This window comes from Ochotona princeps, chromosome 15 (assembly GCF_030435755.1).
Source record: "Ochotona princeps isolate mOchPri1 chromosome 15, mOchPri1.hap1, whole genome shotgun sequence".
Lineage (NCBI taxonomy): Eukaryota > Metazoa > Chordata > Mammalia > Lagomorpha > Ochotonidae > Ochotona > Ochotona princeps.
The window spans coordinates 56,652,218-56,679,184 of NC_080846.1; the positions used below are offsets into that span (position 1 = coordinate 56,652,218).

A 26,967-nucleotide genomic window follows, 5' to 3' on the forward strand; every position below is an offset into this window, starting at 1 on the left:
TTTACATATCATTTGATCATTTTTTTTTAAAGATTTATTCATTTTATTACAGCCAGATATACACAGAGGAGGAGAGACAGAGAGGAAGATCCTCCGTCCGATGATTCAGTCCCCAAGTGAGTCACAATGGGCCGATGTGCGCTGATCCGATGCTGGGAACCTGGAACCTCTTCCGGGTCTCCCACGCGGGTGCAGTGTCCCAAAGTTTTGGGCCGTCCTCAACTGCTTTCCCAGGCCACAAGCAAGGAGCTGGATGGGAAGTGGAGCTGCTGGGATTAGAACCGGCGCCCATATGGGATCCTGGGGCTTTCAAGGCGAGGACCTTAGTCGCTAGGCCACGTCGCCGGGCCCAATCATTTGATCATTTTCTTAACTGACTAAAATATTTTGCAAACAATCTCTCTTTGTTGATAATGTTAATGGCCTTAACACTTCGCTGTAATACCCCTAAGTTTCTGAAACATTTGATAAACCATCTGATGGAAGATCTCTTTCCCTGTGTTACCATGCCTTTCAAATCAATCAATCTGCCATGCCTTCAGTGGAGGGTCCCTTGTTCCCTGTACTGTGACCTCCAGGAAGGTGCAGGTGCCCACCAGCATGGCCTGAGACAGACAGACAGGAGTGTGCAGCTGGCCCTGTGTCAAACCCTGTGCTGGGTCACAGCAGGCTGTGGGATGAAGTCACACAGGAAATGGCACCAGGAGTCCATCTTGCAAGCACCAGCAGAGTAAGGGTGATGAGTCTCCGCATCCAGCCACACACGAACAGCAAAGACAGGGGCCACAGAGCAAAAACAGAGGAAACTACCCACTGGGAACCTGTACGCATCTCTGGAAGACCATAGCCCAGACAGCTAGTTTGTGGGGAACAGGAGAGAGGTAGTAAATGGAGGGAAGCAACATGGGCCAAGGAAGATGCCAGCCCCTGATCCCAGAGTTAGTCCCTTACCTGGACCTGGAGTAGCAGTTATGGTGGAAGTGGGAGATGCATGGTGGGCGCAGGGTGAACAGAGCTGCCTCTGGAGTGGCAGTCAGGAGAGTCCCCTGAAGATGGCTCTGTGTCACTGGCCAAGTCTGCCTGGTCCTGGAGTACCAAGCAGGGCAGTGGGCAGGCTACATGTTAGAGGACCATAGCCATGTCCCCAGGCTTGGGGTGGGTGCTCAGGGCTTGTGAAGCAGCCACAGAACAGGTGTGGCCTAGAGCAGGAAGCTGGGATTCAGCTAAGTCAGCCTGGCTCTGGAGTGGCTTGAAGGCTTGCTCAGAATGTGGGTTGGAGTGGAGTGGGGGGTTTATGGATGTTAGTGATGTGGCCTGGCCCTGGAGTGGAAATCTGGGGGTTGAAGGCAGAGGGGGCGCTGTCCAAAGTGCCTTGGCTCTGTAACAGCAGCCACTGCCACGGGCTGGGCAGGCTAGAGTGCTAGGGTTGCCAGTGCATCCAGATTGTCTTTATATTAATAGGCAGGGTGGGATTGCTAGATTTGCTACTGGCACAGTGAAAGCAGGAGGTGGGCTAATGGTCTGCTGGGTGTGCCGGGTGGCTGAGTGACTGTGCCTGGCCCTGGGGCAGCTGCTGTGAGGCAGGTCAGGCTGGCTAGTTGTGTTGGGGATGCCAGGTTTTGAGGCCCTGGTGATACAGCAGACAGCATTGAGTGCTGGGGTGGCGGTGGTGCAGGCATAACTGGCTGAGCACACCTGGACCTGGAGAGGCTGGCTGGTGGGTCTGGGCGTAGGGTTGCCATCCAAGTTGGTCCGGTTCTGCAACAGCCAGGGGACCAGCAGGACAGTTATGCTGGGTGTGTGGGGATGCTGGAAGGGCCTGTGTGGTCCTGAAGAGCAGGTGGTGTAGGGAGGGAGGGACATCAGGGGCATGGGAGAGTTGGTGTGAGCCTGGAGTAGTCTTGCAGGGCGTTGGCACTAGAGGCATTGGCAGGAGTGCTAGAGGCATGGTGGGCACAGGACAAGCAGGCCTGGAGCTTCAGAAAGAGTGTGGTGCCTGCAGGATGGAGTGCTTATACACTGGCCCAAGTGGCCTGTCCTGGCCTTGGAACAGTGGGCATGTTATCAGGGCTGATAGTCAGAGGCGCAGAGTACCAGTGTGTCAGCAGCTGAGCAGTCCCGACCAGTCCTGAGGAGTCTGGTGGGTCGGCGGCAGTCAGAGAGAGCAGGTTACTGGCTGAGCCAGGCTGGCCTTGAGCTGCTGATGGGGCAGATGGACAGGCTTGCTACATGCATGTTGGGGTTGATGGGATGGTAGCAGAGCCTTCGAAACCCTGGAGGGTTTGACAAGCAGGCTGGGAGCTCGGTAAGTGCCATCTGGGCCCATCTGACCTGGCATGCCACAGCTCGTTAGTGGGGTGGCTGCGTTTTGTGGCATGTTATTCTGGCCAAGCCAGTCTGTCCCTGGAGTGGCAGGAAGAGCCACCAGGAGTAGCCTGAGCGAGGCATGATAGGCGGGGTGGAAGCACAGGTTTTTCCTGCCCAGAAGACCTGTGTGTGCTGCAGCAACCAAGACAGGAATTCTAGAGGCACTGTGGGTCCAGGGAGAGTGAGGCTAGACCTGAGGATCAAGGTGGATGGCAGAGGTGGCAGGGTCTGTGTTAGAGCCAGCCTAGAACTGATGTGGCAAACAGGGCAGCTGGTGGACTGCTTGGTGTGTGTGGTTGGTCCACAGAACTGGCCTAGGCTTCAAGCAGTGAGCAGGGCTGGAGGGCCTGCTTGTTAAAGGCTTGTGGATGGTTTTCCACCTGGCCCTATAGCCACGAACAGGTAGGCAGGGGGACATGGTGGGCATCACGTGAGCTGGTGTGGTGCCTAAGTGTCAAGCGGGATGGTGGGCAGGCATGCTTAATGAAAGGAGAGGCTGGCCTAGCCTGCCTGACCCTGTAGCAAGCAGAAGGCAGTTGTGGACATGAAGGCAATGGAGTAGTGTGTGAGGAGTCAGACTGGATCTCCTGGCCCCTTTAAACTGTGAGAACAGGGTCTTCCCCTATTTCCATGTCCTTCCTGTTCCCTTCCTCTGGGGAGGGAACACAGGGATAGAATCAGCATGTTAATCCTCCTTCACAGCTGTTGTCACGTCAAACGCAGTGAGATGTGGCTCACACTAACCTCATCTCTGGGTCACTGTCAAAGGAATTGCACTTCAGCTTTCAGCTTATCTCCAGGATGGTGTTGTGGGGTGCAAGCAAGATCATGTCGGGCATGTCTCAGGTTTATTAAGGAGTCTTTGTTAACCAAGTTTGGTGATAACAGGGCCCACTAGAAATTAACAAATGCCAAGTCCATGTGGCAATACACTCTGAATGGAAAGCTTGAGAGGCAGAAATGGTCAATACTCAGATGTCTGTCTGTTAATCTAAAGACCTATGTCCCAGCTTCCCCAGCAATATAAGTTATCCTAAAGAGATATACAGCGAACAGCCAGGACAGACTTACAAGGCTGCAGACATCAACATAACTCTGGAAAGTAAACACGTTAATAATACAAAGTATCTTAGAAGTAACATCTTCACTGTTATGTTCAAACAGTGAACAGAAAGTGAGGAACACAGACACACAGCAGCCATGCACAGGGGTTACCTGTCCTCAGACAGGTTCTGGGAGGCCTAGAGTCAGAGTTTCGGAGCCACGGAAGCACATGACCAAGAGAGTGAGACCCTCCCAATAGGGAGCCTTTATTGGGGTTTGTGAGGGGAGTGTTTACACAGCAATGCAATACCTCCCCCTCTCAGGTTCCAGGTGATGATGGTGACTGTCCCAGGTGGGCAGAAGGGAAAGCCTAGATGGAGTGGGGGCTGTGTCTTTCAAGCTGGTGACCCTGAACTGGCTGCCTACCCTAGCCACAAGAAAGAAGCCACAAGTCTGACCCTCTTTTTTCTGGGCAAGGTGGTAGACATTACTGCCCATTGCGAATAAGTTTTTTCTCTCCTCCGGGGTGATTCATGTGAAACCCTCCCTGAGACAGTGCATAAAAGACACTATTTCTACCATTTTCTATGGTCTTTCCTCCCTTGGACCCCATCCTGCCACTAGGGCAGCAACTATTTTCCTTCCTCTTATTAAATAAATCCTGCTTTGCAAACTAGAGTTGTCTGTATGAAAATTGTGTCTTGTGAGACAAGAACAAGGTTCTTGCTGCTTGTTATGCTTCAAATGCCTTGCAACTCTAGCCCACCTTGCCCTGGGCCAGCAGGAAGTCCTCATGGGCAGACAGGCTAGAGTTGAATGTTGGGGCTGCCCAGCTGGCCTGGCCTGGAGGAGCTTGCAGAAGGGCTATGGATGTGGGACACACCACTGGAAGGACAAGTAATCTGATGCGGTGGGCATGTTGTGGGGTGGGGGACTCAAGGCATGCAGGGTGGCCGACAGGGCAGGGTGGCTGGCAGAAGGGACCCAGCACTGAGGGAACAGGATCACTGACTGAGCCCGACTGGTTCTCAGCAACAGATGGTGGACAGTGTGACAATGCGATTGGGCTAGAGGTGCAATGGCACTGGCTCACCATGGCTGGCCCTGGATGGGCAAATGGGGAGACAGAGGGAGCATGTTAGAGGCTCACCCTTCCCCCAGCAAAATTTGGTCCTGAAGTGGACGACTACAGTGCTGTGGGAGCAGGGACACTGGCCAGGACAACTTGGCTCTGAAGTAGATGGTGGGGGAAGAGCAGGTGTAGAGTACACTGGCCCTGTAAAAACTGCCAGTGGACAACTTGGGTCCTTGGCTTGTTGTCTTGACCCCTTGTCCCTGGAGCACAACAGTGTTTGTGCCCAGCAAGCATGGGGGTGCCAGCTAAGCCCTCTTGGCCCAGGATTGGACAGCGGGCAGGGTGGAGTCACTGTTCAAGCACACGTGGCCCTGAAGCTCGTGGCAGGCAGATTGCAGCTGATGGGGTTTGTCCTCAGCCTGGTTTTGCAGTGGCAATCAGGGCAGCATATCCCTGGTGAGACAGTGGATGGTGGGCAGTCGGTGGACTCACAGGGTGTGGTCTGAGTGAGCAGCTGGCACAGTGGGAGGACTGGGATTGCATGGCATGCTGTCTGATAGGGTCCAGGCAAAGGCCCAGAGTTGGGGTGCTGTGTGTGATGCTAAAGTAGGTGAGACTGCGCAGCCTGCAAGCTAACGATGCTGTGCAGGATGCACTGGCCTAGGCGGCTTGGATGACATGGCCCTAGAGTGCATGGCGTGCATGCTGGGCCTGTGAGGCAACCTCTAAATAGGCCTAGCCCTAGAACCTCAGGAGGGGACTGTGGATGAGGAAGGCCTAGAGGGGCGTGAGGCACCAGCTGTGTCCACCTGACCCTGGATGACTTGCAGACAAGCTGGGAAGAGGGGGCTGGAGCATTGATTGTTGGCGAAACGGACAGCAGGCAGGCTTGGGGCACAGGAGACGCTGGCTCAAACAGCAGGTCCTTTCAGCAGTGGTGTGTGAGCTGCCTGAGCAGGGCAAGTTCATGGAGCCTCAGGTGGGCGAGGAGCCTGCTAGGGGCACTGGGTGGCTGGCAGAGCCTACCTGGTTCTGCTGCAGCAAGCAGAACAGCCTGCCGGGGTGTGTGTGTGTGTGTGTGTGTGTGTGTGTGTGTGTGTGTGTGTGTGTGTGTGTTTGGTGGATGCGGTGGATTGCAGGCAGAATTTGCCTGACCTTGGAGTGGCAGGCATAGTGGGAAGGCTAGAGGCTCCGGGATCATCGACCTAGTCCCTGAAGCTCTGGAGCATTCAGCAGGCAGGCTAGAGGAGCGTGGGCTCCATTGATGCTGGCGTGATCCTGGAGTACTATCCTGATGGGTGCTAGAGGTGCAGGGTGAGCAGGCAGATTGATTCTGTTTGCCTTCAGCAACCTGGGATGCAGAGGGCCAGGAGGACTGGAAGTTCCTGCAGTAGGGGACAGGGCAGGAGTGCTAGAGGAAGTGAAGGATAATGGGTGGGTCTGACCATGGAATGCAGGCTGAGTGTCTTGCAAGAGGGCTGGGAGAGACTGGCTCCACCCTGGAGCAGGGGGCGTAGTGATGGGAACCCCGGGCCAGTGGCCAGTCCAGCATACCCGACCCAGGGAGAGGCTGTGTGAGTGAACAGGATCGTTGCCCAGCTCGCCTGGCACTAGAGCTGTGACTGGGCAGACATGCTACAGGTTCATAGGGGTAGGGGGAAAAGAGGTGCATGACCAAGGTCACTGGGCCCTGGACTGACAGGCATGTCCAGCAGGTTCACCTATTCTTCTGTGGGGATGGCTGTGGCCAAGCCAACCTGGCCCTAGAGCAGCATGTGGGGTGTCAGGGTAGGCTGAGAAGCGATGCTAGGGACTTTGGCAAAACTATCCTGGCCCAAGAGGGGTGCAGCAGCGGCTGTGAGCACTTGGGGCACTGGCTAAGACCACCTGGCCGTGTTGCAGATGGCTTATGGGAGGGGTCATTGTAGAGACTCACTGTGGGCCAGCACAGCCCAGCTGTCCCTGGAAGGGCTGACAGGTGGGTTAGGATTGTTGGGGATCTAGGCACAAGCTCTTTTAGCCCTGGAGTGGCATGTAGGGACAGCAACCTAGAGGTGAGTCGCTCAGCTGCTGAGTAAGCCTGCACATGCAGTGCTGGCATGGTCATTGGGGGTTGAAGTCGCTGGCACCTTCCAGGGGAAATCAGCTACCAGGACAAGTGGCACTGGCAGACAGCCTTGCATCAAAAAGGGGCAGAGGCTGTGGTGAAAATCATTCACTTGACTGCTGCTTATTTGTTTTTCAAGGTTTATTTATTTTTATTACAAAGTCAGATATACAGAGAGGAGGAGAGACAGAGAGGAAGATCTTCCAACCAATGATTCATTCCCCAAGTGAGAGCAACAGACAGTGCTGTGCCGATCCGAAGCCAGGAACCTGGAACCTGTCGCTGTCCCGCAGCGATGGACTTGGTGCACGGAGCCGATAATAACACGCGTGGACCCTGACTGATGGTCAAAAGCCGTAGTTTATTAGTAGCATCAGACTTTATACACTGAGGTTCATACAGGATTAGGGAGGAAGTATTGAGCACATCAACAAAACCATCAATGCTTTTGTTTGGAACTCTTTTGTCTTGTATATTCCACCAGGTGATCTCATATACATACTGTCCACTCAACTGTTCTTATGCAAATGATATCCAATAAGGTCCAACCAACTGTAATCCTGTGCTCACTGACCTTCTATGGTCACAATGTCCTCCTACAAATCCCCCTTCTGTGTTTTGTAAAATTAGGCCTAAAAGATGTATGTAGGGGGAACATGCTCTTGGAAGAGCAGAAAAATGGGGAGAAACAATATTACATATTATATAATTTCTGCCGAGGTAACATGCTTTTGTGTTTAACCGAAATCAGAGTGGCACAGGAACAGTGTAAAGACCAACACTGACATACATAGCAGCTGAGTTCAATCATAACATCAAAGTTCTTTACAGTTACATCTTGTTTAGCATTAACAGTTTTAAATTGATAAAAGCTTTTCAGGGAGATTCTTAACCCAATTTAAACTTTGCAGTTTATAGTGATTAAGCACTGTTTTTACGGAACTTTGCATTTAACAATTGAAGAATAGAAAAGTCTTAGGCAGGTGAGCAGGGAAATCCCCAACAATTTAATGAGTGAGGAAGAATTTAACTCTACATGGAGCTCACAAGCAACCCTGATGGTTGGTGTAAGAGAGGGCTGGGAGCCAAGGCTGGAACTAGTTAAGGGCTAGAGGAAGCTCCTCCTACAATCCTTTTGTCTCTGAGTGCCTCCCGGGGCTCCTGGCTTAAGTTCCCAGGTCACCAGACCCTATGAGCAGGGTACTGGGCTGCTTCAATCCCTTGTGAGAAATCCAATAGGAAAGGACTGACCTCAGAGTTCTCGGCCTCCAAGGGCACTCATCTTCCTTGTGATCTCCTTGGCAGTCGGGATACGGTTCTCGATGTCCTTGATGAGGCAGATATCCACTGCTTCTGCAGCGAAAGCACATGGGAGGCCTCCGAGGGTCTCCGGGACTAGGATAGAGGGCTCCTCTTATCCTCCTGCTCCACCCTGAGATCCCCCTTGCTCTATACACACAACCTCCTTTAAGAGGGTGTCAGAGTCGTCCTTGGATGCCACCACAAATTTCTATGGCTTTTCTAATGTCTAAGGTCATTAAAATCTATAAATAACAAGTTACACTTAAAGTCTTCCTCAAACATTCTAAGAAGGTGGAGAATTTCTCTGCACTCCTGACCTGTAGTGGAACCAGAGGAATATTAAACAAATTTAGCTTTTCAGTTCTTAGAGGCAGCTCCACTGGGGGTTCCATCTTCTCCAGGGGCAGCGTTGAGTTCAAGGGAGTTGCAGCACTTTCGAGGTCAGATGAGCCAGTTTTGAGGATCCATCAGGAAATTCTAGGGACAAGAGCATAACCTTTCCCACGGATTATTAGTGTTTATCAAATGCATCATAATGTCAAGGACAGTTGCGCTTGATGCACCAATCTCTTAGGATCCCTCACGTCACCCGGTGTTGGAAGGGGTCTGGCCTCCTCCTCCTCCTCCAATGTCTCCTTGATGGAGATGGATCTTTCAGAATGAAGTCGCGAATTTGTCTTACTGCAGGCGCTTCCTCCGCTGAATGGAGTCCAGGGCTTTACATTACCAGCTGGCACCCACACAGGCTGCAGCTCAGTTTCTGGAAAAACACAAACAAACCCTCTTCCCACAGTTAGCAAGGGGTCAGAACCTCTCCACTTGTGAGTGGCTGGGTTCCTCCATCAAACCAAAGGCATCTGTGTTGGGCCTGCAAGCAGCCTCTAGTGACGCAGAGCTGGTGCTCACCAGGAGACAAAATCTGAACAAAATTTAAGGTGAGTAAGACCAAATTAATGCATTTACAGGGGTAGCATATTCCCCCCTCTGCTTTTAAAGCATAACTTTAACATCTTTGTGATTTTACAATCCTATCAGAAAGCTCTGGGCGTGGCTGCAGGTTGCCACAGCCCCAAGGCAACCTGCTCTTGATAAACAAACAGCAACACATGATAACAATTTGAAACAACTTTTTAGGACAAAATGTTAAGACACACATGTATGCGCGCACACACACAGACACACACACACACTTTTGGAGACTTGAAAATATTATTCTCAACCAAGCTTAGTAGTAGTGTTCACCAAAAACCAGTAAGTGAAACCATTAAGTCAATAGTTTTGAACCAAGAAACTCAGACAAAAACATTGATCATGCTATGAAATCCTTCCATCAATCTAAAATTGTAAATTTCAGTCTTCCCAGCAATACAGCCATGTTAAGAATACATAATTAGCAACGCAAACTAAAATTAAACCTTCACAACTCCATGGATGTATACAACGTTTTGACACAATAAAATTTTACTCCATTTGCTATTTGGCAATAATCTTAGTATAATCCAATAGCCTGGTCAACTGTCTCCACAAAATGGGAGATAGATCCGTTGTCATTCTTGAGGCCTCGTAAGAATACCAAGGGAATCCCTAGGATTTGAAACCTTTGAATTCTTAAATGCTTTTTTAAGGATAGCTAAAAATATCTGAAACAAGATTTGTTGTTGACATTAGCATAACACATGATAGATTACAATTGGTTATTGATGCGAGATCATCACTCAAATATCTTTAAAACAAATACAAAACCTTGACACATTAAAGGCAGTGAGAGATTGGATAACCAACCAAAAACACAAGAATTACATTAATACATGCAATTAATACATGCAAACACTTTGTAGACAATGAATATCACATTAACTTATACCTTGAAATAATCAAATAGTGTTCGAGTTCAATTTTATACCAAACTATTTACGATAAAATTTCACATTTTTATTAAATGTCCCCCCACAAAACCCTCAAGATTTACAAAAGCCTAGTATCTTTGAATTCCAAGCTCCCAAAAGTTGCAATGGATATACAGATGAAGTCAGTTTGCTAAACATCTACCACAACAAAAGACCTTGAAATTGGTGATTATTGTGAAATCCAGCCGTTAAACTGAAGGCCTGTATTCCAGCTTCCTCAGCATTACAAAATATTCCAAAAGACATGTAGTTGCAACTTGGGTACATTAACAAAGGAAACAGCAAACATTCACTTTATAATGATATAATGACATCACCCAAACACTCCTTAACGCAAGAACATCGCTTTTGTTAATTTTGAACAATGAGAACTTAATGAGACAGTGAACATAAAAATTAACTTAATATAAAGACTTGTACTTAAAAATTAGTATACATGATTAAGCAATGCTGTATAGGAAAAAGTGCTATATGAATAACATGCATACACCACAACTGATTGGAATTTCAGCCTCCAGGATTTATACTTGCAGGGTGAGGAGCACAGGTGGGGCAATAGGACAGTGGCAGTTTTAAGTTTGTAGCTTCTCTGCAGATTCCTGTTTTGTAAACCTGTGAATGTTTGGGACCTGGGGCTGACCCCTCCCAGAGTCTTCTGGCCACAGGCATCTGCCATCACGGTCGAATTTGGATTTACATTCTTTTTTCCAGTGTCGGCCTCGTTGGCACTTAGGACATATTCCAGGGGAGTGACTGTTAAAAGTATCCGCATGGTATTTCTGAGTTGAAGGAAGCATTCGGCAATCTTTTCTAAGGTGTCCTGGCTTGCCACAATTAAAACATTTAGCCTTCATTTGTTTTTGAATAGCAAAAGTTTCAAGTGCTGCTAGGCGGGCACGGTGTTTAAATGTCCCTATGCTGCGACAGGCTCTCAGGTAACCCAGAAGATCCTCTTTTTCTTTTATAGGACGAATAACAGCCTGGCAGTCCTCATTTGCATTATCAAAGGCCAGTTGCTTTAACAACAATTTCCTAGTGCCTTCTCCCCTAACTTGTTTTTCAATGGAGTCTGTCAAACGTCTTACAAAATCAGCATAAGATTCTTTGGCTCCTTGAATGACTTTTGTATAACTGCCTGCAAATTCAGACCCAGTTTCAGTTTTCTCCCATGCCCACAATGCTACGTCTCGTATATGCATGAGCGCAGCTTGAGGTAGCTGTATCTGTTGCTCTGTAGTAACCCACTGTCCATCTCCAACCAACATATCATAAGTCAGTTGTCCTCCACCAGGGAGTTGCCGACCTGATGCTCCTAAGGTTCGCAGTTTTTCTTTAGCCATATCGCTTCTCCACATTTTCCATTGTAAATATTGAGAAGGAGAAAACCCTATTTTTGCTATTATTTCAAAATCATAAGGAATCCAGTTTGCTCCCTGGCTCCAGCCATTTAAATATTCCCACACATAAGAAGAAGTAGGTCCATAGGACACACAAGCCTTTTTAAAAGCTATGATGGCATTAACATCTAGGCTTTCATAGGTAGGTTGGTTATTTTCTTGACTAAGTATGATTGGAAAAAGCAATCAGAATTCATGAAGTCTCCGGGGAACATCAGTCATTTGGAAACATTTTTGATCAGATTTAAGAGCAAGACGGCATGGGCTGATATTTAACTGTTGCTTTATCCCAGCCTCATTTACCTCACTAGAGAAATCCTGTGGTTTAACACTGAAAATTTTCTTTTTCTTAGTTCTGATTTCATTTTCAGTCACATTATGGTAACATCTTCCAAGTTTTCTTTTCCTAATTTCCACATCTGTAGTATAAGGCCTTTCTCTTTTAGCTGCATTACAGTGGCATCTCCTCGTGGGAGGGTCTCTCACACATTCTTTCTCATCTTCATCTGTAGTATAAGCCATTTCTTTCCTAGCCACATTACGGTGGCGTCTCCCATTAGGGAAATGTCTCACAGGCTCCTCTTGGCCATCCTCCTCATCTGTACTATGAGGCGTTTCCTTTTTAGCCATATTACAGCGTCCTTTCCTGTTAGGTGGGCCTCTTAAGGATTCCCTTTCTCTTTCTTCCTTGTCCATACTATGAAACACTTCTTTTTTACCTACATTTTGGGGGTGTCTCCCCTTAGAGGAATTTCTTGCAGATTCCCCTTCTAAAATTATAATAATAGCTCTAATTAAAGCCGATATAATCCAAAAACTAACTTGAATATCTTCTATCCTTCCGGCCTTTTCACCATTTTTCTGAGTAAAATTCTTAAGTCCAGTTTCTAGTGTCCATTCATCTGGAGACCAAGAATTATATTCACTAACCAGCTCTAAATAAGAACGCAATTGCTGCCCAGTTATCTTCGTTCCACTTTTCACTAAAAAATTCTGCATAAGAGAGATAAAAGACTGTGCCCTACACTGGTTCTGGCCCATTGTCCCACTCACCACTTTCTGTGGGGGTCTCCGCTGCACTTTCTCTTCTTCTTTCAAGCCCCTGTTCAGGCGCCAGTTGTCGCTGTCCCGCAGCGATGGACTTGGTGCACGGAGCCGATAATAACACGCGTGGACCCTGACTGATGGTCAAAAGCCGTAGTTTATTAGTAGCATCAGACTTTATACACTGAGGTTCATACAGGATTAGGGAGGAAGTATTGAGCACATCAACAAAACCATCAATGCTTTTGTTTGGAACTCTTTTGTCTTGTATATTCCACCAGGTGATCTCATATACATACTGTCCACTCAACTGTTCTTATGCAAATGATATCCAATAAGGTCCAACCAACTGTAATCCTGTGCTCACTGACCTTCTATGGTCACAATGTCCTCCTACAGAACCTCTTCCAGGTCTCCCACGCGGGTGCAGGGTCCCAAGGCATTGGGCCGTCCTCAACTGTTTTCCCAGGCCACAAGCAGGGAGCTGGATGGGAAGTGGAGCTGCTGGGATTAGAACCGGCACCCATATGGTATCCTGGGGCATTCAAGGTGAAGACTTTAGCCAATAGGCCATGCCGCTAGGCCCTAAATGTATTTTTAAAAAAGATTTATTTACTTCCTATTAGAAAGTCAAATTTCAGAGATAATGAGAAACATAGTGGAAGGTCTTCCATCTGCTGGTTCACTCCACAAGGGGCAGCCTCTATTGGAGCTGAGATGATCTAATGCCAGGAGCCAGAAGCCTTCACCAGGTTTCCTGTGTGGTTGCAGGGTCCCAAGGCTTTGGGCCATCCTCAACTGCTTTCCCAGGCCACAAGCAGGGAGCTAGGAGGGAAGTGGAGCAGCTGGGACATGAACTGACACCCATATGGGATCCCAGCATGTGCAAGGAAAGGACATTTGCACTTGGCTACCACAACTTGCCTAAAAACTATTTTTACAAGTGATAATTCCAAAATTTATCTTGTTACAGAAGTTAAATAAAGTGCCAGAATTGGAAGCTTTTGGAATTCTGAGTGCCTGTCAAGAATGCCTTGAAGGCATAAATTATCTGATTGCAATAGAATCTGTTTACATAATAGGGTACAGATCAGATTCTCCTCCTGTCTCTGTATCTTACTTAGCAATAAAAATAAACTAAATCTTTTACAAAAAAAGCAAATAATTGTATTTAATCACGAACAAACATTGTCCATAGGTCACAAGAGGCTAGTTATTCTTATTTTTATAGACAATGTTTATCTCAGTTAAATAAAAAATGTTTAAAGATTTATTTATTTTTATAGCAAACTCAGTTATACAGAGAGGAGAAGATTTGTCTGATGATTCTCTCCGCAAGTGACCGCAATGACTGAAGCTGCACCATTCCGAAGCCAGGAGCCAGGAACTTCTTCCAGGTCTACCATGTGGGTGCAGGGTCCCAAGGCTTTGGGCCATCGTCAGCTGCATTCACAGGCCACAAGCAGGGAGCTGGATGTGAAGCGGGGCTGCCAGGATTAGAACCGGTGTCCATATGGAGTCCTAGCGCATTTTAGGCGAGAAGTTTAGCCACTAGACCAATATGCCAGGGCCTAAATCAAAATTGAAGATGTAGAAATCTCTGATTGAATATTCATTGCTTTTGGAGGGCTCTGCTCTAGCAAGTTACTGGACAAGTTTTGAAAGTAACGTTTTGATTTGTTTTGTTTGTAAGTAGATGTTACTTAGCTTGTCCTGTACCCCATCCCTCTGGATTAGGGGTGGGTGTGAGTGAAGCATACAAAAGAGAAAAGAAAATGCTTAAAGCTTGGAAAAACTGCAGTTTCAAGCAGAGGAAGAGGGAGGAGGAGGGGAGAAGTGGTTGTGGCCGCTCAGATTCTCAGTGAGGAAAGCTAGCTAGGGAACTTCAGACAGAGGAGGGTGAAGAAAGGAGTGAGATGTGAGAAGTAGGTGGAGCACAGTGTGACTTAGAGAGAGGGGAGAGGGTGGAGGGAAATACTGATTATTGATCAGATCGTATAATATTGCTTTACAGGCAGTTGGCTTATGCTGTAGGCACAAGGAATATTCAAGTGGCTGCACAAGCCAGAACTGAGCTGATCCTAACTTAGGAGCTAGGAACTTCTTCCGAGTCTCCCATGCGTATAAGAGTTCTTATACTTTGCACCATCCTCCACTGTTTTTCCAGGCCACAAGGAGGGAGCTGGATGGGAAGTGGGGCCACCAGGACAGGAAACATTGCTCAAATGGGATCCTTGCTAGTGTAAGACGAGGACTTTTATCCACTAGGCTGCTGTGTCATGCCCAAATGATAGATTTCTATAATGACAAACTGCAAGGATGAGCACAGGTCGCATTCATGTGAGGTGTTGAAATTTCCAATGACCTATAGTCCCAGGAACAAGGTCAGAGTTATACACATCCAGGCCCAGCTCCAGACATGTAGGGCTCGAGACATGAGGAGGCAGACAAGGCTTGTGAAAGTTCATAAAACACAGCATGCAGTACAGAACATGTCACATAAACCTGCACAGTAGGTGGGGATCCATTTATAGTCTCAAGTTTGTATTGCATATAGTGAAAACCAACCATTGTGGCAATCCATTAACAATATTCACAAATAATAGGGGTCTGGCACGATGGCTCAGTGGCTAAATCCTCAGCTCACATGTGCTGGGATCCTATATGTGCACCAGTTCATGGCCTAGCTGCTCCACTTCCCATCCAGCTCCCTGTTGTGGCCTGAGAAGGCAGTACATGATGTCACAGAGTCTTGGGACCCTGCTCACATATGGGATACCTGAATGAGGCTCCTGGCTTCAGATCAACTCGGGTCTGGCTGTTGTGTCCACTTGTGAAGGGAACGAGCAGATTCAAGGCTTTTCTTTCTGTCTCTCCTTCTGTATGTAAATTTGTTTTTCCAATAAATAAATAAACACAAAAATAAATTAGTGAAAGTCATTAAGAAGGAAATGGCATGTAAACAATAAATTCCAGGAATATAAACAATTCTTCATAAAACTTGTAATCTTTCATGAGATTATGAGAGGATTTTCTGAAATACGTAGGTGTAAGATGTATTTAAAAAGGTGCCGGGGTAGTAGCCTAGTGGTCTAGCCCCTTGCCTTGTATGTGGCAGGATTGCATTTGGGCACCAGTTCTAACCCCAGCAGCCTTGCTTCCCATCCAGCTCCCCACTTGTGGCTAGGAAAGCTGTTAAGGATGGTCCAAAGCCATGAGACCCTGTATCCACGTGGAGACTGGGAAGAGGCTCTAGGCTCCTGGCTTCAGACTGGCACAACTCTGGCCATTGTGCCCACTTAGAGAGTGAATCAGCAGAAGGAAGATCTTCTCTGTCTCTCCTCTTGTATATCCTATTTTCCAACAATAATTTTTAAAAATCCTTACAAGAGATATGTTATAAAACAAAAACCAAAAGCCACACATTATGGAAACCAAGTAACAGATATAAATATATACTGCATAACACAGGAAATATACATATAATATTAATTACGGGCCTGGCGGCGTGGCCTAGCGGCTAAAGTCCTCGCCTTGAAAGCCCCGGGATCCCATATGGGCGCCGGTTCTAATCCAAGTAGCTCCACTTCCCATCCAGCTCTCTGCTTGTGGCCTGGGAAAGCAGTCAAGGACGGCCCAAAGCTTTGGGACCCTGCACTCGCGTGGGAGACCTGGAAGAGGTTCCAGGTCCCGGCATCGAATTGGCACGTACCGGCCCGTTGCGACTCACTTGGGGAGTGAAACATCGGATGGAAGATCTTCCTCTCTGTCTCTCCTCCTCTGTGTATATCCGGCTTTCCAATAATAATAAAAAAAATCTTTTAAAAAAATATTAATTACATATAGCACTCACTGCTGGTTTTATTTTGCTAGATTGAATCTGGACAAGCCCCCTTCTCTCTGTGTCTGTCACACATTGTTGTGAATGTGTAACCAGGAAATTAAACCCAGAAAGGAAATTGTAGCAGAATGATCAAGGTTTTTTTGGTAAGATTTATTTATTTTATTGGAAAAGCAGATGTACACAGAGAGGAGAGACAGAGAGGAAGGTCTTACATCCGATGATTCACTTCCCAAGTGGCCCTAAGGGCCAGTAAGGTGCCAATCCGAAGCCAATAGCCAGAAACTTCTTTCCGGGTCTCCCTCACATGTGCAGATTCCCAAGGCTTTGGGCCATCCTTGACTGCTTTCCCAAGCCACTAGCAGGGAGCTGGATGGGAAATGGAGCTGCCTGGATTAGAACCAGCCCCCATAAGGGATCCCGGGGCATTCAAGGCGAGGGCCCTAACCATTGCACTATCGTGCTGGGCCCAATGGTCAAGTTTTAAGCTGCAAAACTATCAATGTACAATAATGGCCCTTTTGTGGAAAACCAAATTTAAACAGAGCGGAGAATCAAGCAGGATTTCTGGGTAGGAGATCAACATACAGAAAAAAATTACTATGTGCTCATAAGAAAAAGATATGGAACAGTATGAAAATAAAAACACAAACCAGGAAATGAACATGAGCAGCAGAAATCAGATTGAAAAGATTAATTTATGTATTTTCAAGCATAGTTCAGTTGGGCATTTTAAAAGTTCGAATGAACTAATGGGAAAAAAGCAAATGCAAAGAAAAAAAGTCCCAGAATCTCTTGAACATTCAGTGAGGCGCATCTGAGACACCAGCCATCTGTTTCTGGGTTTCCAGAGAGGGAAGGAGAGGCCAGGAGGTGGACTGATGTCAGAGGCGACAGCGGCCCCTGCTGTTGGAAGGCTCAAGCTGCAAGAGAGGAAGCCCCTTCCAGGCTGAGGTGAAGCCCATCCCTCTGTCCCCTTTACTCCCCCTCCTCCAGAATCCTACCTACCTGCCCTTTGTGATTCTGCTTGGCTGTACATTGTGACATCATGCGTAGTCAAGGTCTGTCCAATCAGACTCTCACAGGAAGCCCTATGGCAGAAGGCGGGAGGTTGTTGTGGGCGCAGCCATAACCACGTTGCTGGTTGTGCAGGTGGCTGAGCCAGTGCTGCCCTGTGAGCTCCCTCCCCGCAGGAGCCTCTGCAGGACCCCCGACTCGTCTGAAGCTGGGAAGGGTGAGTGTGTGAGAGCATCTCCTGAGGCCCCGGGGCGGGCGGGCGGGCGGGGGCCAGGAGGGGGCCCTTGGGGTCCTCACTCTGCAGCACTGACCTTGAACACTAGGCCTCCCAGTTGAACCCATTGTGCAGTGAGGAGGGGAGAGTGCCTGGGACAGTGCGACCTTCATGTTGGGCAGGATTTATTTTTTATTTTGCCCTTATTTTCCTGATTTGAGCCACAGCGTCTCGAGCCCCCAGCTCAGTCCTCAGTGAAGCTCCTCCTAAGGGTCTGGGGCAGTTTTCTTGTTGCTGACACCAGAGCAGCACAGACTCCAGCAGTTAGAACAAACAGCCTTGTTTCCCTCTGAGTTTTGCTGCAAGGTTGAGGGGCAGCATGTGGTGCTGGCGTTGTGCTTGGCAGAGGCCTGGGGTGGCACAGCGAGCTTGTAGACAAGCTATTTGAAAAACTCCTTTGTCATTTTAAGTCTCGGTCTCTTTGATCCTCCATCCCCAAAGGTGACTAAATCTGAGTACCCTCTGCTAATTGATGTTTGTGATTTCTTAAACTGATATTTTTAAGTGATATGGTAAATAGATCTTTAAAAAGTCTTTATTTCTTTTCTTTCTTTCTTGTTTTAATCTTTTATTTGTTTATGTTCAAGTGAGAGTTCAAGTAAGAGAAAGGCCCAGGCCCCTTGACCTACTGGCTAAAGGCCTCACCTTGAGCAACCTGGGATCCCATATGGGAGCCGCTTCTAATCCTTTCAGCCCTGCTTCCCATCCAGCTCCGTGCCTGTGGCCTGGGAAAGTAGTTATGGTCAGCCCAAGGCCTTGGGACCCTGCTCTCCCATGGGAGACCCAGAAGAGCCCCTGGCTCCTAACTTCTGATTGGCACAGTGCCGGCAGTTGCAGCCACTTGCAGTGAATCAGCGGACAGCAGATATTTCTGTCTGTCCTACTCTCTCTATATATCTGTCTTTGCAATAAAAATAAATGAATGTTAAAAAAAAAAAAGACACAGAGATCTTCTACCCACTTTTTCACTACACAGGTGGCTAAAATGACCAGTGCTGCACCAAGCTGAGACCAGTCCAGGGGCCTGCAGCTTCCTCCAGGGCTTGCATGTGGGTGATCAGGGCCCAGGCACTTGGATGATCTTCCACTGCTTTTCCCAGGAGATGAACAGAGAGCTGGGCTGGAAGTGGAACAGGTGATTCCATATGGGATGCTGGTGTTGCAGTTGGCAGCTTTACACATTATACCACAATGCTGGCCTTTGCTTCATTTTTTGATATGATGACAGTACCTGTGTTGCTTTTCATTTCTCATGTTCAAATTCATTGCAATTGTTTTGAATGTAGGACAATGTTATGTCAACAGAGTGGGGATAAATTCTGATGGTGTATGAAGTTGGATAGGGTAGAATGTTTGCAGTCTAACATTTCCTCCATGTACATTATTTTGTGTTTCTGTAGGATTTGATTTGACTTTATCTTCTTCATGAAGTGTTAACTGAGATCTCTAAGAACATTGCTAAGTAGCAGTTACCACTGAATGAGTAGTTACACTGTTGTATTAACTAATACTCATTACTGTCAGTCGGTGTGTATTTTCCTTTGTTCTTCTATGAGATTTTCCTTCATATAATGTGATGCTGTATTTAGAATTAGTGGGAAGAAGCATGTGGTACTCAAAATTGTGTGTGAAAAGCTGCACCAAACATCCATGCCATTTTTTTTAAAGATTTATTTTATTACAAAGTCAGATATACAGAGAGGAGAGACAGAGAGGAAGATCTTCCCATCCGATGATTCACTCCCCAAGTGAGCTGCAACGGCTGGTGCTGTGTCAATCCAAAGCTGGGAACCTGGAACCTCTTCTGGGTCTCCCACGTGGCTGCAGGGTCCCAAAGTCTTGGGCCGTCCTCGACTGCTCTCCCAGGCCACAAGCAGGGAGCTGGATGGGAAGCGGAGCTACTTGGATTAGAACCGGTGCCCATGTGGGATCCCAGCATGTTCAAGGCGAGGACTTTAGCCCTAGGCCATGCCACCACCGGACCCCCGTGGTGGATTTATGCACGCAGGTATAATGGAATCAGGCATGGTGCTTGCATTCAAACCAGGCACTCTCGCGTTTGTTGGTTCCAAGCAGAAACTTCACCACTGTGATCAACTCCAATAGGTTTTAGAAGGTAAAAATAGCTAAAAATTGGTGGTGGTGATGTTCATAATTGAAAAATAATGAGTTCAATTTGTAAATTTTCTGGTGAGTTCTTAGGTGTTTTTTTTTTTTTTTTAATTTACTTTTATTATATTGTTGACAATCTTGACATAGTTGATTAAGGTAAAAAAGTTCAGGGGCTATAGGGAAGTGGGTAACACTATTATGTCCATATTGTTTCCTTCTTGTATGTGAGGTGAAGGAGGATATTGAGGGAGAAGCCCCACCCAGTTTCCCACCCACCCCAAGTCCCGGATGTTGGGCATACTCTGAGATACTTGCTCAAGTGTTTTTTTTTTCTTTTCTTTCTATTTGTTTATTTTTTATTGTATTGTTGACAATCTTTACACAGTTAATTATGGTTTAAAAAGGTTCAGGGGCTATAGGGAAATGGGTAACACTATTATGTCCATTTTGTTTCCTTCATGTATCTTAACTATAGGGGGATATTGAGGGAGAAGCCCCACCCAGTTTCCCACCCACCCCAAGTCCCGGATGTGGGGCATACTCTGAGATACTTGCTCAAGTGTTTTTAATAGTTCACCAGTTATGAATTGCTGCCAGTTTTGCCACTCCCAGCTTGGTGAGGTTGTTGAAGAATCCACTGATTGGCATAGTCCATCATGGAGTCTTCTTTGCCAGTATTTCGCTGCCAACATAGAGCTGAGGTGGTTGATTGACCTGTTCTGTCTTCTGTTTTTTCTTGGCTAGGGTTCTGAGTCCAACAGTTCAATTGGGGAGATCCTCAAAGAAACGTTGAGGTATTCCCAGACCAGATTCTTGTATGTTCTAGCAAGCACAGGGCCCAGCACAGTCCATCACCATGATCAGCTGGTGGTTGCAATTGCTGGGTTGGTTCTGTTTTTGCTCCCGAGTTGCACTGGAACCAATGGGTGTTGCAGTCCAGCCTGGTTCTGCCTAGCACATACTCGGCCCTCACATCAACCAATGCAGCCTAGTTGGAGCGACCCACAATAACCCCCACCAGGCCCACCCCCTACCCTGGTTTGCTAGTATGTATAGCAGACTAGTCCAGTCTGTCCCACATCCCATTTGGTTCCTGTACTTGTCAATGGGTGTTAAAACTTAGTTCTATCTAACTAAGTGAACTATCCAGCCCTCACAGATGTTGTTGAGTGCCTCTCTGTCTAGCCACCCCAGCCCCTGTCCTAGTTTTCGTGCTCTGCAGTGGGAGTAGTGACCCAAGAGGGAGGAACCCACTGTTTCTCTCCCGGGTCTCTCTCACTTCTGGATTATGCACTCTACAGGTGGTTCTGTTGTTTGACTTGACAGAATTAGCCCCCCAGTGCCAGCTTCTGCCAGCTGATGCTGTGGCTAAGCCCAAACAACTCTCACCCACTCTGATTTATGCTTGCACCAGTAGGAACAGTCAGCCCAGCCTGACTTTTCCCTGATTTAGTCCAAATGAGGCGCACAGGTGTTGTAGCCCTGCCTAGCCTATTCTGTCCACATCCCAACCCGCACTCTCCAGTGGGGGTACCTGTCTGGTGAGGGGACCAGCCCTTTAAACCCCCCCCCACTGGCTCTGCCACTCCCTTCCTGGTTCTCACGCATGTTGGTTGGGTGCTGCAATCACATCCAGTACAGGCAACCTCACCCTGGCATTCCTCATTGTACACTGGTATTTGGCACAACCAAACCTGGCTCAACCCACACTCTGTTCTGGTGTTCAGGTTTGCCTGTGGATGACATGAACTGATTCAGCCTGGTCTGCCCCCGACCCATGCCAAATGTATGCCAGTGGTAAACTTTCCATAGCTTGTTCTGGGCTGTTTCCTATCATGCTTCTTGCGCTTACCTGCAGGGACTGTGTCCTGCGATAGGAGTTGCCCAGGCTCCTCCATCAGAACCCCTCCCAATGCCAGATTTTGCTCATACCAGGGGGTCCATGAGCCAGCCCTACTCAGTTCACCTCCTGTCCTAGCAGGAACAGTGGCTTTTCTTGGCTATCCTTCAACCCATTCTGGTTCTTGTTGGATGTTTTAGCCCAGCCATGGATTGTCCATACCCACATACAGCTCACACATGGCTCAGAAAGGAGTTGAGACCCAGCCTAGTCAGTCCCACATCTACCCTGGTTCTCCAGGACACCAGACAATGTTGGGGTCTGACCTGGCCTGGCGCATCCTGTCCCAGTCCACACTAGTGCCACGGGAGACTACAATTGTTTCCTAGTTAGAACATAGCCCCCATTCCAGCACATGCACCCCTTGGTAGGAACCTCAGCCCAGTTAGGGTCTCCCCTTAGCTCCCCAGCTGGGCCTGTTCCCGGCTGTAGATCACGCACCTGCCAGTGTTTGCTCTGACTCAGCTTGGCACAGTCCCTCACTTGTCCTGGCCCCTGCCTTAGACACTGTGGCTTAGCGTCCTTAACTCACGTAGACCAGAAGGTACAAGATCCTAGCTCGGCATGACCTGTGTTCCATCGTGGCTTCTAGTTTCACTTGTAGGCTAAGGTTTGCTCAGTCCTGCCCAGTACACCCCGTTCCATTACCAATTGACACATTAGCCAACTGTTGGAGCTACTTTGTCCAGCTTGTCCAACCTCCAGGTCTGTACTACATGTTCATCAGTGGGAGCTATGACTCGCCAAGGGAGTTTCCCAAGTTTCTCCACTTAATCCACTCCCAGACCCAGTTCTCATACATGCCAATGGGTTTTATTCCAGTGTCTGGCGCAGTCTGGCCTTCCATTTGGCCTTATATGAGCTGGTGAATGTTGCAGCCCAGCCCACCCCACACCCTATTCAGGATGCACATGTGGGTACTGCTGCCTTGACAAGTCCAGACTGTTGCGGGTTCCTTTACCTGTGATTGATGGCAGGCTCCTTCGTCACACCCAGCTTAGTCCAAAACTACCCAAACTCTTGGGCTTACCAGTGGGGCTAGAATTTCCACAGGGTGTGACCCACACATCCTGTACAGAATCTACCTCCAGCTATGGTTCTCGAGTGCTAGTTAATGTTATGGCCCTGCCTAATGTGACCAGTCTCCTGATCCATCATCATGTCAGGTCAAAGGATATCCTGCTGGACAAGCCCCAAGCCTTAGCTTTTTCATGAACTGGTGTTCACCAACCAGTATTGTTAAGTGATTACAAGTTCTTCAAAGGAAGAGTTATTGCCATTGGGAATCTTTAGGTTTGACTCAGATCCCAGAAGCACAGTGGGATCAACCTGGAGCTACCTAAGCAGAGGTTCTGATAACAGCACCAAATGGTGCCCTGGCCACCAGGGCACAGTTCACCAACTGCACATGGTGGCTGGATTTGGGATCTGGGCAGGGCACCCCATCCTGGAGCCCACCAATAGCCTCCCAGCTGCTGGAAGTTTAAACCTCCAGGCCCAAAGTTGCGCCCCTCCCCAATCCCATTCATCACCCAATGCGAGGGGGTAGGTTGGCCCTGGACCTATCCAGTCACGGAGACCTCCTCCCTTGGTGTACTCATCCCGAAGGAAGCAGCCCCGAACCCAGGCAGGCCCGGGGACAGCTCACCACTTGCACATGGTGGCTGGAGTCAGGATCCGAGCAGGACACCCCATCCTGGAGCCCACCAACAGCCTCCTGGCTGCTGGAAGTTTAAACCTCCAGGCCCAGAGTTCTCAGGTGTTTTTTAACACATAAAAGGATGCAATAAATCATTTCAGAATCTCCAAGTTTATTTTACTATGTCAAACTCCAATCCACATTAGATGTGATTTTCCTGTATGGGTATTTTGCATTTGAATATAAATGTAACCATAAGGGATGGTCACACATCAGTGACATAAATTACAGTGATTGTTTCAGCTCTAGAGTTTTTGGGGAAAGGGAATATTAGTGTGCTTGATAAAACTTTTCATTGGAAAGTCAGATTTACAGTAGCAGAGACAGAAAGATCTTCCATCTGCTGCCTCACTCCCCAGGTCACCACAGTGGCCAGAACTGAGCCAAAATGAAGCCAGGAGCCAGGAGGTTCTTGTGAGTCTCCCCAACGGGTGCAGTCTCACAAGGTATTGTTCTGTCCTTGACTTCTCTCACAAGTGACAAGCCGGGTGCTTGATGGGAAATATAGTAGCCAGGATATACACCAGCATCCATATGGGATCCCTGTATGTGCAAGGTGAGGAATTTAGTCACTAGGCTACAGTGCCAGTCCCAGTAATATTATTTTTAAATAAATAATAATCATTTCATTGACCTAACAATTACTTGACTTTAATCACTGCCAATTTTTTTGAATTATCGTTACTGTTTCAAAGATGCTACCTTGGCATTTGTAAGGCACTATTCTTGCCCAGGGAAGCTGATGGCTTTTATTTTCCAGCCACTGTGTCTGCCTCCAAGTTGACGTTGCTTAGCACAGTGGGAACCACTGAAGAGGCTAGGAACAATCAAGACCAATGCATAACTCCCTGTCTCCACCTTCTCTTGCAGGTGTAGCCCTGCAGCCTGCTACATGCTTCCCCGGCTGGAGAACACCAACACACCTTCAGTAAGTTGTTTATTTACTTCTCAGCTGGCTTTACCTTGTATTTGAGGTGTATGATGATAGTTTTTAAGCAAAAATGAAAAAAAAAATGTAAAAGAACGAAGGTAAAATTATGATAACTAAAGATTGGAACTGTCAAGGCTGATTGACACTTCCTCTCCAGGTTTTCTGTTTTATATGTATCTACATTTTCAAAAACTTATTTTTAAAAATAGATTTATTTTTATTGCATAGTCAGATATACATAGAGTAAGAAAGTCAGAGAGGAAGATCTTTTGTCCAGTGATTCACTCCCCAAGTGACTGAAATGGCCCGTGCTTGCAAAATGAAGCCAGGAACCCAAATATTCTTCTGGGTTTCCCACATGGGTGCAGGGTCCCAAGGCTTTGGACTGTCCTCCACTGCTTTCCCAGGCCACAAGCAGGGAGCTGGATGGGAAGTGGAACTGCTGGGCTCAGAACTGGTGCCCATATGCAATCTTGGCAACTTCAACGTGAGGACATAAGCCGCTAGATGACTGCAATTTGCCCTGTCTGAGATATATTTACATTAAGTTGACAGTATTATTAAAATGAATAAAACAGTATAAGGGTGTGTCAGTGTGGTGGGGTGAATGCATGTAATTACAGTTCACCTCATTCTAGTCCTGGCTACTCCACCCTTTCAATGCAGCCTCCTACTAATGCATCTGAGAAGCATCTAGTGGTGGTATAAGGACTTGCATATGTCCCACCCACATGTGAGATACAAGAGGGAGACCTGGAGTCAGTCTGACAAAGCCACAGCTAGTAAATGCATTCTGAAAAATATTGCACAAAACATCTGTTTTTCTGTCATTCATCCTGTCAAGTGAATAGTGACATTGTAAAAGCAGTGTAAGTATTTTTCCATCTAGCTTCAAGGTTAGTTTTCCAGCAGTGGTATTTACATTATACAAAATGCCAAATAACTTTGAATATCAGGTATGGGATGAATAGAAGGTTCAGTGGGAAAAGTAACCCAACTTTTGATTACCAGATTTATTGAAGCTATCCTTGTGACATGTTCTTGGATAACATGTTACACTGCTGCATGCAATGCCAGCATCCCATATAAGGACCAGTTAAGTCCCTGATGTTCACTTTCTGATCTACTTCCCTGCTAATGTGCTTGGGAGAGAGCAGAAAATGGGTCCCCCTGTGGAGGATCAGAATGGAGTTGAGGCTCCTGGTTTTGTCCTGGACCTTGCTGCCTCTTGTGGCCACATGGAGAGTAAACAAGTAGCAGAAAGATCTGGCTGGCTGGCTTTGACTGTGGCTTTGTAATTCTCACTTTTAAGTAAGTAAATTGTTCTTGTTTTTAGGAATTAAAATAAAACACTATACTTTATACTCTGTAGATAGGGGACTGTTTAATTTCTTCTTTTTTATATTATTTTTATTTTTGGTGATTTCTACATTGTTGTTTAGGGTGGTTGGTCAAGGCTACAGGAAGTTAGGTTAGATCACCATTTCCACATTTTCTTTTTTTTTTTCCTCCCTGTATCTGGAGGAAGGGAGGTGATAAAGGGAGAAGCCACATCCAGTCTCCCAACCATTCCACAATCCCTGATGTGGGGCATGCTCTGAGAGTCGTGCTCCTGAGGTTTTGATAGTTCAACAGTTCTGAATTGCTGCTGGTCTCGCAATTCCAAGCACAATGAAATCTGCCAGAATCCACTGGTTGATACGATTCATCTTAGAGTCTCTGCTTGCCCACGTATTCACCTCCAACACTTGTCTGAGGTAGTTGATTGGTTTGTTCTGTTTTTCATGCTCTGTTATGGCAACAAGTGTGTCCTCTGCATGCTCCAATGCATTGGCATATCCTCCATGTGCACCTGAATATGCTGTTTACTGCTACATTGAAGCCACTGAGGAGGCCTGGCTCTAACAAATACCCTCCATGGTCAGTCCATGGAATGTGCAGTTCTCTCCATGGTTGGAGTTCTGAATCCAGTGATTCAGTTGGGGTGATCCCCAAAGAAACTTGATCTGATGCGAAGACCTGATTCTTGTGTGTGCATGCCAATAGAGGGTCCAGCACATTCCACCACCCCAATCAGCTTAAGCACATGTTGGTGGTTGATACTGCTTGATCAGATCTGTCTCCAGCCTCTCTTCTATACATACCAATGAGTGTTACAGTCTATCAGAGAGGTGCTCACTGTTTCCCTCATGGGCTCTCTCCCATTCCTGGATCTTGCACTCTCCAGGAGTTTCTGCAGTTTAGCTTGGAAGAATTTGCCCCACCCCCTCTGCCAGTGCCATCTTTGGCTAGGTGATGCTATGGCAAAGCCCATCCAACCCAACCCTCATCCCCTCTGGTTTATGCACACACCAGTAGGTACAGTCTTCCCACCTTGGATTTTCCCTGTTCCACTAAACATGCAGGCCAACAGATGTTATAGCCCTGCCTGGACTGATCTGCCCAAATACCAGCTCTCACATTCACAACTGGGAGTAGTGGCTCAGCAGGGATTATCCCTGCAGCCCTCCTGCTGGGTTTGCCTGCTTTCCCATGGGTCTCACAAGTAACGGTTATGTCCTGTGGCTCAATCTGGCATAGCATAGCTCACCTTGGCATTTGCCATTGAGTGCTACAGCATGACCCAACCCAGCTTGCCCCCAGTTCAAGCTCGCATATGTGGGAGCTATGCCTAGCCAGTCCAACCAACCGCCATCCCACCCCTAATGTGAATTGTGTGGTGTTGTGGCCCAGTTCGGCATGATCCATATACCATTCTGGTTCTCAGATTTGCCAGTGGGTGATATGAACTGCCTAGCCTGGTTTGCTCCAGACCTGAGCCAAAGGTATGCCCTTGGGTACCATAACCTGGCCTGGTCTAGGCTGTTCCCTCTTGTGATTCTTGCTCTCACCTGCAGGGACTGTGTCCCAACAGAGGAATTGCACAAGTTCCTCCCAATGCCAGATCAGT

The 26,967-nt window shown here is 47.5% G+C and overlaps 1 protein-coding gene across 1 annotated transcript in view; it reads left to right on the forward strand.

Moving 5' to 3' along the window:
- Positions 1-26,967, forward strand: part of LOC131482011 (zinc finger protein 334-like) — a 66,472-nt gene that overhangs the window by 22,928 nt on the left and 16,577 nt on the right. Inside the window, exon 2 of the mRNA XM_058673155.1 lies at positions 23,957-24,014. Within this exon, the coding sequence (XP_058529138.1) occupies positions 23,979-24,014 (36 nt within the window). The 5' untranslated portion in view covers positions 23,957-23,978. The remainder of the gene's footprint in view (positions 1-23,956; positions 24,015-26,967) is intronic.